General features: G+C 42.4%; 1 protein-coding gene across 1 annotated transcript in view; it reads left to right on the forward strand.

Annotated features, from left to right (window-relative positions):
* Positions 1-2,462: 2,462 nt before the first annotated feature.
* Positions 2,463-13,763, forward strand: part of LOC308475555 (uncharacterized protein) — a gene marked incomplete at its 5' end in the record, with an annotated part of 499,606 nt that continues 488,305 nt past the window's right edge. Inside the window, one exon of the mRNA XM_081002593.1 lies at positions 2,463-2,599. Coding sequence (XP_080858719.1) covers positions 2,463-2,599 — 137 coding nt within the window. The remainder of the gene's footprint in view (positions 2,600-13,763) is intronic.

Below are 13,763 nucleotides of genomic sequence, written 5' to 3' on the forward strand. Positions count from 1 at the left end.
AATGCAGCAGCAATCAATATTTTTGAAATGAAATGTAATGTAAAAAATTACTGGACTGAGAATTGAGATGTGGTTGGTTGGTGATGAACATGTTTAGTTGATGGGATAAATATTTTTTGGCTGCTTTCAAGAGTAAATCCCAGATGGCAGCTTAAATTGTTAGCCATGTAGTAAGCAGCGATGTGTGATGTTAAAAAAATTAACCTGGGAAGTTTCTAATCTGTGTGTTGTCTAAGCACATATGTGGCAATTTGAGTCTGATTGGGGGAAAACAAAAATGTTACAGAGAATGTCTATAGTTTGGTGAATGCCCTTGTTAACAGGTGAATGCTGACAATCCCAGATTGATTTTGTGAAATCGATATTGCCTCACTTTAGGGAAGCATACAGTTGGACATAGAATCACCTTTAGATGACTATCATCATCCACTGGCAGTGCCAACCTTAGATTTTGGGGGACACTTGGGCATAGGCACAATGCCAACCAGACCTAGCCCAGGCTGTGTTGGCACTTGAGGTGAACCAAAAAACAGTGCCAGAGGTGAGTAAAGGGCACCATCAGGAACAAGGAAGGGGGAATAGAGACTTACATTGGAAACAAGGGGGTGAGTGAAGATCTACCTTGGGAACAAGTTGGGGGGAATCAAATCAAGCTTACTCAACAGTTGAAGTGGGAATCAAAGGCCATCACGGGAGGGAAAGGGGCTTGCTCTGATAATAATATATAATAGAATAATAGAATTAATAGCCTACAGTGACTGGCCGGGGCTCTCCAAGACTTCAGAATGGGGTCTCTCCCAGTTCTACCTGGTGGTTGCACCTGGGATCATCTGTATTCAAAGCAGATGTTCTTCCACCAAGCCATAGCTCTTCCTTGCAGATAAGGTGAGGGCTGGTATAGCCCAAAGGACTGTGCCAGGTCTTGTCTCACCTCCAGGGTCTGCTAGGCTTACTGAGCACAGAAGGGGAAGTGATATGCTGCAATCCACTCCAGCATTTGTGTGGAAAGGAATGGATTCATTCTAATTCGCTCAGTGCCATTTTTTTCTAGAAAAAGAGGTGCTAGAACTCAACATGAAAACCTCCCTTGTTCTCTTATAATGGCAATGGCGCCCACCTGAGAGGTGTCAGAACTGAGTTCTGGTGAGTTCTGGCTGCAAAAAAAGCACTGACTCCGCTCAGTATTTTAAATAGTGAAACTTATTTGCTCTGCTCCATCCTAACTGAAGTCGTCAACAACCTATAAACTGGTCACAGTGGGCTTCGGGTGTGATCCTATAATTAAATGTCATACATTCTTCAAGCTGAACTTGCGGTTTCATAACAGAATCAGATCCATAGCTCACCTGCTGAATATTCTGAAATCAATTGAGTTTACAGTGAAAGAGCTTGTTGAGAACTGATGTGCATCATGCTATCAGATGCCGTAGCAACATTCATTCTACCAGAACCTGTGAAACATGTTCTCATATGCCTAAACCTAAACAATAACATAATAAATGATTTCTCTATCTGACATTCAGAACACACAGGAGCAACAATTCTTTAGCGGGCTGGAAAAATCTGCTTGTGTTTCTTTCTTGTAAATAAGTTCAAGGAAGGTTTCTAACTTAATACATATATACCCTTAGTTTGAAACCTCGATCCAGCATTATCTACAATGGACAAATCATGCTTTGCTACAGTCTGTCTCTCTTTTAAATAAATGCAAGGAAAGATTCTTTTGTACATCTTCTGAGAACTTCTTTAATCAAAACTGTATTAAAAGAAGCTTATATGACAGCAGAGCTATACACCCACTCAACATGCATAGATTTCATTGGTGCTTCCACAGAAAAAAAGAATATCTAGTAGTGCTTAAAACTTCCCAAATTCTGTTAAATGTCTCTGATGGAGATCTTAAGGCTTAAAGAAATGACACAAAACCTGCTTATCACCTGGTTACTATTTGCTGCCAGACAAGAGGCAACACTCCACTGGAAGAAAAATTGTGTTTTTAATATCGTGCATTGGTACCAGACAGTTTGAAGCTTAGCTCTAATGGGGGAAAAATGACACAATGGGGAAATTGTGTGTGCAGTCAATAGTAATTCTCACTCAGATAATTGTGTAGCCCAATAGTTTCATTTCATTTCTTATGTTAACAATGATCCTTTGGTACATCATTACTCAGCCTGTGGAAATGATCAGATCACCAAGAAATATTTGTATTCCATCTCTCTTTATCTGCTAAATGCCATTAATATATCAAATGGTATATTCTTTCTGCTTTTTTCACTGGCATTTCAAACTCTCTCAGTTGTCTTGTTTTGCCTGTGTTTTTTTTTTTTTAGCTTTATTTTTATATAATTTATAATTTAAATTCTACAAACAGATCCTGAAGGTTTGTGCCCACATCAGTGGTGCTTTGTGGCCATCGGCACTGATAGGGCAGAATGCAGGGAGTCCAAACAGTACTGTAGATGGAGCCAGAGCTGATAACTGGCAGAACCAACTTGATTCTTGTTTTGTCCTCGTCTTTCGCCTACCAAGTTCTACAAGATAACATTGAAACTAAAGAAGAGGAAGATGACAGCCATGGCCACCCCTTGGATTGGCTGTAAGTATGAAGGCAAGTAGGAGGGGGCTGGCTGAAGGCAGAATGAGATTGGTGGAGCAGTGCCCCACCTGATCTAACCAATCATTCTCCACTGGCCCACACTCTTCATGGACTTTGAGTTTCTGCTTCTTTAAATAAATCAGTGTATATTGTTTCCTTCTACAGCAAAGCAGTAGCATAAAGGTTATAATAGCACAATTGCCAATGGAAAGAGTGAACACACTCTAGAACAGGGGTCAGCAGGGGGCTGGTCCACTTTCTCTCAGACCTTGTGGCGGGCCGGGCTATATTTTTTTGGGAGGGGGGGAATGAACAAATTCCTATGCCCCACAAATAACCCAGGGATGCATTTTAAATAAAATGACACATTCCACTCATGTAAAAACAACTGATTCCTGGACCATCCACAGGCCGGATTTAGAAGGTGATTGGGCCGGATCTGGCCCCCGGGCCTTAGTTTGCCTACCCATGCTCTAGAAATAGTTAATGGGTTGGATCCAGACTCAGTTAGTTGCATCGAATTCCTACTGAAATTAGTGGAACTTAAGTCATGACCTAACTTGTTTTCATGGGGCCTGGTGCAACTAATTTAGGCTGCTGTATGGTACAAAATTACACGAGAGTAACTCCTATTGAAATCGGCAGGATTTAATGAGGACTGGATGAGGAGTGTGATGTATTTCTACATCTGCATGATCATCTATGTCAGATTGTTCGTACAGTGGTACCTCGGGTTAAGTACTTAATTCGTTCCGGAAGTCCGTACTTAACCTGAAACTGTTCTTAACCTGAAGCACCACTTTAACTAATGGGGCCTCCTCCTGCTGCTGCGCCTCCGGAGCACGATTTCTGTTCTCATCCTGAAGCAAAGTTCTTAACTTGAAGCACTATTTCTGGGTTAGTGGAGTCTGTAACCTGAAGCGTATGTAACCTGAGGTACCACTGTAATTGCATACTTTGAACTGAGAAGTTCAGAGTACCTGAAAGATATAGCATGCTACTTATTTGCATTAGCCAAATACTCCTAGGGTGCAATCCTGTATAGGACCAGTGGTGGTGGTGGTGGTGGGTGTCTTTCTCTTTCTTTCTTTCTTTCTTTCTTTCTTTCTTTCTTTCTTTCTTTCTTTTTCTTTTTAAAAAAATACAAACTGACAGCAAGAGGGAGGAAAGGGGAAGAAAATGTTTGAGAAGTTGGCAGACAGATTTTGGCACAGCCCAATTTGGACATTCATTGGCTTTGCAGAATCTCAAGCAGAGGCATTTCATACCACCTGCTAACTGATTCTCTTAACTGGAGATGTCAGGCATAGAACACGGGAGCTTCTGAAGGCCATGCATGTCCTGTGCAAATTAATATTTCCATGCCCTACTGAGTTACCCTACTCTTTTGTAGGAAGACTTTACAAATGTGACTGCATTACTTTCATCATAAATTGGCCTTGGGAAGGACACAGTTTCTGTCTAGCCAGCACAGGCCCAATAAAGCATTGGATCTAGCAGTTCCTCTGCCTTGGATTCTCCCTCTCTCACCCTTTTTGCAATATTGCATCTTACAGGGGTCAAATGGGACGAGGGTGGCGCTGTGGTGTAAACCACTGAGCCTAGGGCTTGCCGATCGGAAGGTCGGCGGTTCGAATCCCTGCGATGGGGTGAGCTTCTGTTGCTTGGTCCTAGCTCCTGCCAGCCTAGCAGTTTGAAAGCATGTCAAAGTGCAAGTAGATAAATAGGTACCACTCCGGCGGGAAGGTAAACAGCGTTTCCGTGCGCTGCTCTGGTTTCGCCAGAAGCGGCTTAGTCATGCTGGCCACATGACCTGGAAAAGCTGTCTGCGGACAAACGTTGGCTCCCTTGGCCAGTAAAGCGAGATGAGCACCACAACCCCAGAGTTATTTGTGACTGGACTTAACTGTCAGGGGTCCTTTACCTTTTACAGGGGTCAAAACACTATAAGAACAGCTTTCAGAAGATGATTTTCTGGCTTCTACAGACAGCAGCATTCTGCAGCATTAGGAAGATCGTGCTTCCTGAAGACAGGGATGAACCAATAATCCCGAAGGTATCCATGATCCGTGTCTCTGACACTGGCTTTTGAAATCAGCAGGGAGGATAAGATACAGATTTAGCATTTCTGCTCTGTGCAACCTCAGAGAGTTATCACAGCGAGATACCCCCTCCCTGTGCATTTACATAAGATGGAGCATATGGGCCTTTGTTATTTAATTACTTCTGGATTTCAGTTATTAAGTGGAGTTAAAATTCACAAACTCCCAACAATGCCTCTTTGATGCGCCCAGCCTTGAGAGTGTCAGCTGCTGCCACAGGAGAAGTTGCTGTTGGCAGAAAAATCTCTCTTTGAGTTGCTATCCCCCACTCCATCACACCTTCAAGCAAAAACTCCTCATTAACTGAACTACAGACTGCAGCATCTCCTTTACACACACACACACACTGCAAACTGCCATGCAAATATCTTTGTGCTGACAGCACAAATAAATCCATTTTGGTGCTGCACTAATTGATTTTCGCTTATTAGGAGTGCTTTTGCCCTTATTTGATAAGAATGTGTGAAAGTATTTTCCTACCAACAGAAGGCTTGATGTGGTATTAGTGTGTGTGTGTGAATTGGACACAGTTTTTCTGCCATGTTTATGGTTTTTCTCTCCTTTACCATGGCAAATGAGGGTGTGAGATGATAGTGTTTGGTGGAAGATGAATATCCTTTGTCAAACAGCTTACTCTTTTCTCAGGGGCGGGGGAAGAAGAAGAAGAGGAGTTTGGATTTGATATCCCGCCTTATCACTACTGGAAGGAGTCTCAAAGTGGCTAACATTCTCCTTTCCCTTCCTCCCCCACAACAAACACTCTGTGAGGTGAGTAAGGCTGAGAGACTTCAGCCCAAGGTCACCCAGCAGCTGCATGTGGAGGAGCGGAGACGCGAACCCGGTTCCCCAGATTACGAGACTACCGCTCTTAACCACTACACCACACTGGCCACACATCTTGTGGCATGTAGCATTTAGTTTCATCTTGCCAGAAGTCTGAAATATAGATGATGCTTTTGTGCTGCTTGCTGTCTTTCATGGTGATAATCAAGAAGATAAAGAACATTAAACTTAGGTTGTATACACACCATACATTTAAAGCACAGGACTTTCTCCAAAGTATCCTGGCACATGGATTTCAGGGTGCTGGGAACTGTAGCACCATGGGTAAAACTTCAGTTCTCAGGAACTCTTTTAGCCTGGAAAAGAGGAGACTAAGAGGAGATATGATAGCCATCTTCAAATATCTCAAGGGCTGTCACATGGAAGAGGGAACAAGATTGTTTTCTCCTGCTCTGGGGGGGTAGGACTCAAACCAATGGCTTCAAGTTTGAAGAAAGGGGATTCCGACTAAACATATGGAAAAACTTTCTGACAGTAAGAGCTGTTTGACTGTGCAACAGTCTCCCTTGGGAGGTTGTGGACTCTCCTTCCTTGGAGGCTTTTAAGCAGAGGTTGGATGGCCATCTGTCATGGATGCTGTAGCTGAGATTCCTGCATTGTTGGGGGCTGGACTAGATGATCCTTGGGGTCTCTTCCAACTCTGATTCTATGAAAACGAATAGCTCTCCAGCACTGTTGGCCTCATATCACAGCTTAGCCCCATACATAAAAACGTAACCAAACATTTAAAAAAGTAGCATCCCAAGCTAACTTGTTCTAAAGTTAACTCTCTGGCCTGATGTTACATGGACTGTGAATGTAACTTTCAGAAACATATTGGGGGTAATTTAGCATGACAGCTTCCTGAGCTGTCCAAAGTCAGCCTCTCCAGTGAGTTGATTGTTCTTTTTCAAGGACTTGAACTGTAACGTTCTACTTTCAACTGTGTTTGTCAGAAAGTTCTGAAGTTGGTTTTTAATTCTTTTTTTTCAAGCAGTGTCCAGATGGTCGTTTTCTTGTGGCTCATTTGGTACTCTAACACTAAGTCAGAAAACGGGAATGTTCCTTTTTCCTTAAGGAAGAAGTGTCAGCTAACGTGGGAGGGAGGCTTGCATCACAGCATGTTTTCAACCATCTCGTTCCGATTGATCTTGTGTGGTACACGCAATTAGGGATTGGCACAGCCTCAATGTGACTTGTCAAGATCCAGATCAAATGCATTGAATAATCACAAAAAAAAGAATAGCATACCTGCCTCAAGACTGGAAATTTTGGGTAAGTTTCTAAAGTCACGCTATTGACTTTTTTACTGATTCAATTGCTGGAATAGCCCTGGCTAGCTTGGTAATGGCCTGCTAAATATGGGTCATTAAGGTAACAAAGGGAGTGCCCCTGTACAGCGGCGGAGAAAGACATTTGGGCGCCTGGGGCGGTACACATGCCCTGCACCCAGGGGCGGGACCAGTTGCCCGCGGGGGTAGGGCCAGCTGCCCATGGGGGCAGAGCCAGCCACCCATGGGGCGGGACCAGCTGGGGCAGGAAGCTTTGCGGGGTCTCTGAAGAGCCTGCCTGCCTCCTCCCACTCAGCCGCCCTAAGCTGAGGGGGAGGTGGTGGGCGGGCCGTTAGGGCAGAGTGGAGCCTGCACTTGCCCAAGCCACCGTGAGAGATGTGTGGCATGGGTGCGCTGCAGGCTCTAGGGTGAGTGCTGCCCGGCATTTGTCACTTCCCCCTCAATGGTGACACCCAGGGCTGCCCACCCCCACTGCACCCCGCTTTCTCTGCCCCTGCCCCTATGCCAGAGGTCAAATGGATGGGTCTCCCTCCCTCAACTGTTAGTTAGAAAGACAAATGGCCAGAGTGGAAAGGAGAGTTGCAGGCAAGAAGTTGGAAGCAAAGCTTTAGGTTGGAAAGGCAGAGAGAGAGAGAGAGAGAGAGAGAGAGAGAGAGAGAGAGAGCGCCATGCCTGATTTCTGCTGGAATCCAAGGCTGTGGCTATGGGAGAAGCAAGACTATCTTGGGGTGTCAGTACTGGGAACCCCTCCAACCTAGGCTGGGGTTGTATATATGAGTAAATAAACCATATCTCATAAAGACACCACTGAAGTGGGATTCATGTTTCCTGGAGGAGGACCTGTGAGCGAGGTGTGCCTGAGCTGAAATGGAGGGAGGAACAGTAGCATTTCTGAAGCAGTTCAAGCTGATGCTGTAGCAGCAAGTCCAGCAGTAGCTGGAGCGGCAGAACCAGTGGTTCAGTGAAGTGGAGCAGCTGCAAGCACAGTGTGAGAAGCCACTTTGGAGACAAAAGGGTGACTCCATGTGAGGGGAGGACCCTACCTGGTGAGATGCTACAGGGAGTTGAAAGTGACCAGGTGGAAGTGGTGGCCAAGGAGATTGAGAGTGTAGATGGGAAGTGAAGGGGCTGCAACTGGGAAGAGATGCAGTCCGTAGCTGAAGGCAAGCGGGAAGACAAGGCCTCAGAGAAAGGTGAGCTGAGTGGAGCTGAGGAGCTGCTTCTGATTGTTTTCTCCGCTCCCTGGGAGCCTGCTGTGAAATAAGGGGTGCAGGAAAAATCAATGGCTTTGGAGATGCCAGAAGAAGAGGTGGAGCAGGAGGAGCTGGAGGTTCATATGAACATGCAAGAGGAGCAGCCAGCTCCTGAAGAAATGCTGGTGTTTTCCTTGGTGGAGGATAAGCTTGTGCCACTGATTTTGCCCCTTGGGTGTCCCTATACTGAGTGCAGCTGTTAAGCAGGCCACAGCAACCAGGGTCAGCCAGGGTGTTGTGGGTTGGGGAGGCAAGAGCCTCAGGGATGGTTCCCTGTCTTTGTTTGGGTCCATGAAGTGTTCAAGAGATGTAAGGTAACCCAGACTTGTCCTTGCCCCACTGATTTTCCCTGGGGGAACCCAATCTTTGCTACTGAAGTGGAGCAAACCTCAAATGGGTTTTCTCTGGATTGATGTTTCCTTCGTTTTAACTCTAAAGAGTGGGTTTTCCTGGGGAAAGTGGTGGGGCAAGGGAAAAACCACTCAGACCCATGCCTAGAAAGCTGCTCAGAATTGTGGGCGAGCCCTTGCTCCCCGGTAAGTGAGTTGTAGCCTTTAGTTCCATTGGTTTCAACTGGACTGCTATGCAATGTCTTGTTCCATGTGGCTCGGTGTGCATACTCAGTGTGCATACTCAACAGGGCATGACAACACGGTGCAGTGTCTCTTACTGTCAGTGTTCAGAGCCCAGGCCCAATATGGTGCTATAAGGAATTGTACTGACAATTCCTGGTTGGACATGCACTTCTTCTTTGTCATTGCATACTTTATTTATCCCTAGCATGTTTAAACAATTTGAAAATTATTCTCCGCTCTGAGTTTTTGATGCAAGGAATACACCACAAATTCTTTAATAAAATAAATAAACAACATTACCCGCAGTGCAGAAATTGGGGCGGGAAAGAAATCTAAACATTACCATGCCAACACCAGTAAACACAAAAACACGACTGTCTCTAAGAAAGGTTAGTGGAATCTAATATGGATCAACAGTGGAATAATGTCCCCTGTAAATAGTGTTTAATTTTTTAAAGCCCCACCAGATAAAACTTGAGGGAATTATGTTAACATTCTCATCTTTCTCTAAAAATGAATTACAAGAACAGATTGATGGGGTTGGTTTCATTGATACAGATGGCAAGATTCCAGCTGGGTTTAAGGGAGTTAGGATTGCATTAGTTACAATGTCGGTTACCGCACAGGAGACATTTTCTGGCTAAATAACTTTAGCACGTCTTGCTGACGATTCATCAGGTTCTCTTTTGCTGGCAGGCTGTCATGCTGAATAACATTGATGGAGCCTGATTTTATTCTCCAGCACTTAAACCGGTGCCATCCATGATCAAATGGAGTGCTTCTCCTCCTGATTGCCACCAATGAGAGATCATCATCTGGTCTTTTATCTCATGCATGCAGCATAACTGGGGCTAAGCACATCACTCTGATAAGACTGTTGAGCCCAAACATCATGGAACGGATGTTAGAGAGCAAAACAGGACAGCTCTGAAAAACAAAGGGGGGAAAATAAAATAAATTTAGGCTGATTTCAATATTATTATTTTTAAGGCCAATTCATACCTTTCATATGGCTAGTTGTTGTTTCTTCCTAACATAAACAGAGATGGTTAGTTCAGGCCCATGGCCCATCTAATCCAGCATTCTGTTCTCACAGTGAATAACCAGACCACCATGGGAAAAGAAGGATGTGAACACAATATTCATGATTCCCAGCAACCACTTCTGACTGTGGAGGTAGAACATGCATCTTCTTTGGCTGCAGCATGACTGAATTCTGAGAACAATATTTCATATCTTCATTCTCTGTAGTAACCACGAGGTTTGTGGTACCATTTGCTTGTGACAAATCGTTTAGGAAATCCACATAACATGGTAAAATTTGGGCAGAGAAAAAGGGTTAGTTTTACCCTGCCAGATAAAACAAACTCTCTTCATGGGTTAGTTACACAAAGAGACAGTGAGGATGTAGGATGTGCTCCATCATGGATCTTCCTGGTCCCTCATGTAAATGGGAATAACTTCTGAAGCAGATAGGCTTTGGTATGTTCCAGGGTTCCAAATAGCACGAGGAGGATAGAAAAGGCTCCATCCCTGTGGAATGTATCTCAGCTAAGGGAGAAAAGGACAAAAACATTCAGTTCAAAAGGATTGTGAAAATATTCCATATGTCCTCATTATGGGGAAAAATATTCCAACAAATGAAAGCGGCAAGAGACCAGACTTGTACTGATTTTTGTCTGCCTCCCTTTGTCTGTGGCTTTGTGACATGTCCATTGAGTGGGTCTATTCTGAGTAATGTTTTAGTTGGATACAACCCAATTTATTTAGAGTTTTTTTAAATTTAAGATAATTTATATTCTTTCTGCTAAAAAGTATAGGTGGCAAACAACAATTTTATATAAAAAAATTAAACAGGATTTTAATTTAAATTATCTTTCCTATAACTTGTAATGTGGACCTTTTAGATCCCAGTTTTCCTGAAGTATCTTACAACAACTTTAGGATAGGGCAGTGACTGCCTAGAAGTTCTGTATAAAAACCACATTGACATGTCTCCTAGTTAATAGTTAAATAAATAGAGAACTATTTTAACAAAGAAGTTGACAGTCTACAAGATGTTGAAGAAGGGCCATAACTCAGTGGCAGAGAACTTGCTTTGTATGCATATTGTTATTATTATTATTATTATTATTATTATTATTATTATTATCATCATCATCATCATCATACCACGCTATACCCACAGATCTCTAGGCAGAACTGGGAGAGACTCTTTTTTGAAATCTTGAAGAGTCACGGCATAGACAATACTGAGCTAGATGGACCAATGTTTGACAGTATAAGACAGCTTCTTATGTTCCTTCTTGTGTTCATATCATTTGGCCCTGAGGCCGTATTAAGAAGCATTGCCTCAGTCACTGGAAATCCCAAGCATTTTTGAGGCTAGGAATGAAGTTGTTTTTCAGTCAGTCCAAGCACATCCTAATATTACTGAAGTAGAACTCAAGTGAAAGTTGACTGACAAGTGGTTTAGCTGGCTGTTTCTAGTAGGAGGGACATTTGCCGTGATTCTGACAGTCAACTATTGAAAAGGCGCTTAATGATGAAATATAATACCAAATGTCAAACATTTGACTGCTAAGGTTTCACTGATATGATTTGACCAGTATGGTTCATCGGACCCAAGAATAAGGTACCCTCATTTCTCTAAGGAAAATATAGGAAAAATTATTGGTGAAGACTTTCTCAATTGTCTTTATTACTATGTCTTTATTATGACTGTTTTCTAGGAAGTGAAGTATTTGTATCCAAAGGACACATTTGAGTTTATACAGGCTTCATTATTCTGCATTAGGCTACTCTGGTTTTATATGGAAAGACGAACACAATGAGAAAAATCCTTTTAGAAAGAGAAAATTGTATTAAAAGCATGGAACCTTTTAAGTTTTTATTATGCTTTGGATGCACTCCTAATTTCCATCAAAAGAAAGCAGAAACACACTTAACTCACCCCACTGAATGTAACTTTTCTGCCTTCCTTCTTATAAAGTGGCAATCCAGTAAGAGAGGAGGGAAACTTGTAGTTGCCTGCTGCTTACTGTGAGTTTAATAACAGACAAATCCAGAGAAATAGAGACACTTATTGGCCTGTCTAATACTTTTAAGGAGGTGCAGGAGGTGCAACTTAAATATTGATACTTGTGCATTTCACTTGATTGCATTCCCCGTTCTTCCTCGTTCTTCTTTCACATTTTTCTGCACATTTTCCCCTAGTACAATGTGCTTTTGTATGTCATTTGCACTAAAATATACATCTTTATGTGCACCTCACCCCAGCACATGCATTTTTGTACACATTACTTGGCTTTGGAAAGTTGCATCGTAAAATTCAGAGAAACCTGAATTTTGAAGGTTGGCTGCATTGCAGTTCAAGTATTGTTTTGAAAATTGTGAACTGAATCAACTCGCCACTCCCATCCCTAAGGTGCACATTGTCTGTTGTGCTATCACGCCACTTAAAACACATATTTGAGCCATAAGAACAACACTCTTTCTGAAAGGTTTTTTTTATGAGAGAGAATATAGAAGCACAATGTAGCGGAAAAATGAATAAAGTGAAGTGGCGCTTGCTGACACGCACACATTGCAGTGGGAGAGATTTTTGTTTCCAGTCCCACATGTCACATGCAACGAAAGCTGTAAAAATAGGCAGCACATTACAAGATGCTAATGTGGGCAGACACCTAGTTACTTCTGAGAGTGCTGGCAGTCAAGTGAGAAGGAGAAAGAACAAGAGGCACTGCAAGTAGCTCCAAATGCTAAATGGGTCTGTGATGGTGGATCAATAATTAGAACTGGCAGAGTTCTTTTTTTTTTTTTTTTAAAGCAATTTATTAGGTTTTACAATAAAAATAAACATAGTAAGCAATATAACATTGATCTTAACATATTTTCACATTTTCTTTGGACTTCCTCACATCTCCCGCTCCCACTTTCATCGTTATAACATTTTGTCAGCAATTTATCATCTTATTTAAGTTCTTATATCCCTTCTATATTTCATAATCTTATAATTCTCAGAGGGAGCTAAATTTCACAGTTTTACTTATTTTCTTAAAAACTTCTAAATTTAGTGGTGCTCAGTTATTTTGATCTAGCATCTTATTTAGCATTCACTCAAATTACAATACTTTTGTAAATAGTTCTTAAATTTCTTCCAGTCCTCCTCAATCCTCTCTTCTCCCAGGTCACGGATTCTGCCGGTCATTTCAGCCAGTTCCATGTAGTCTATCAGTTGTATCTGCCATTCTTCCAGTGTGGGTAGATCTTGAGTTTTCCATTGTTTTGCGAGAAGTATCCTTGCTGCTGTTGTTGCATACATAAAAAATGTCTGGTCCTTCTTTGCCACCCCTTGGCCGACAATACCCAAAAGGAAAGCCTCTGGTTTCTTAGTGAAGGTATATTTGAATACCTTTTTCAGTTCATTATAAATCATTTCCCAGAACGCCTTCACTTTAGGGCAAGTCCACCAGAGGTGGAAGAACGTTCCCTCACACTCTTTGCATTTCCAACACTTATTATCAGACAGGTGGTAAATTTTGGCAAGTTTGACTGGGGTCATATACCATCTATAAATCATTTTCATTACATTTTCTTTCAGAGCGTTACATGCAGTAAATTTCAATCCATTACTCCACAACCTCTCCCAGTCCTCAAACATGATATTATGCCCAATGTCCTGTGCCCACCTTATCATAGCCGATTTAACCGTTTCGTCTTGTGTATTCCATTTCAACAGCAAGTTATACATCCTTGAAAGTACCTTAATCTTTGGTTCTAACAATTCTGTTTCTAATTTCGATTTCTCCACCTGGAACCCTAGTTTCTTATCATTTTTAAAAACTTCTTTAATCTGAGCGTAATGTAACCAATCTCGCACTTTGTCTTTCATTTTCTCCAAACTCTGCAATTTCCAATTGTCTCCATCCTTTTCTAGTATTTCCCAATATTTTGGCCATTTAGCCTCCATATTGGGTCTTTTTCGGGCCTTGGCTTCCAAAGGTGAAAGCCACCTTGGTGTTTTATTTTCCAGCAAGTCTTTATATTTTGTCCAGACATTAAACAATGATTTTCTGACAATATGGTTCTTAAAGGCCTTGTTTGCTTTAACCTTGTCA

The sequence above is a fragment of the Podarcis pityusensis genome, assembly GCF_964106645.2.
Source record: "Podarcis pityusensis genome assembly, chromosome: 1".
Taxonomy (NCBI): Eukaryota; Metazoa; Chordata; class Lepidosauria; order Squamata; family Lacertidae; genus Podarcis; species Podarcis pityusensis.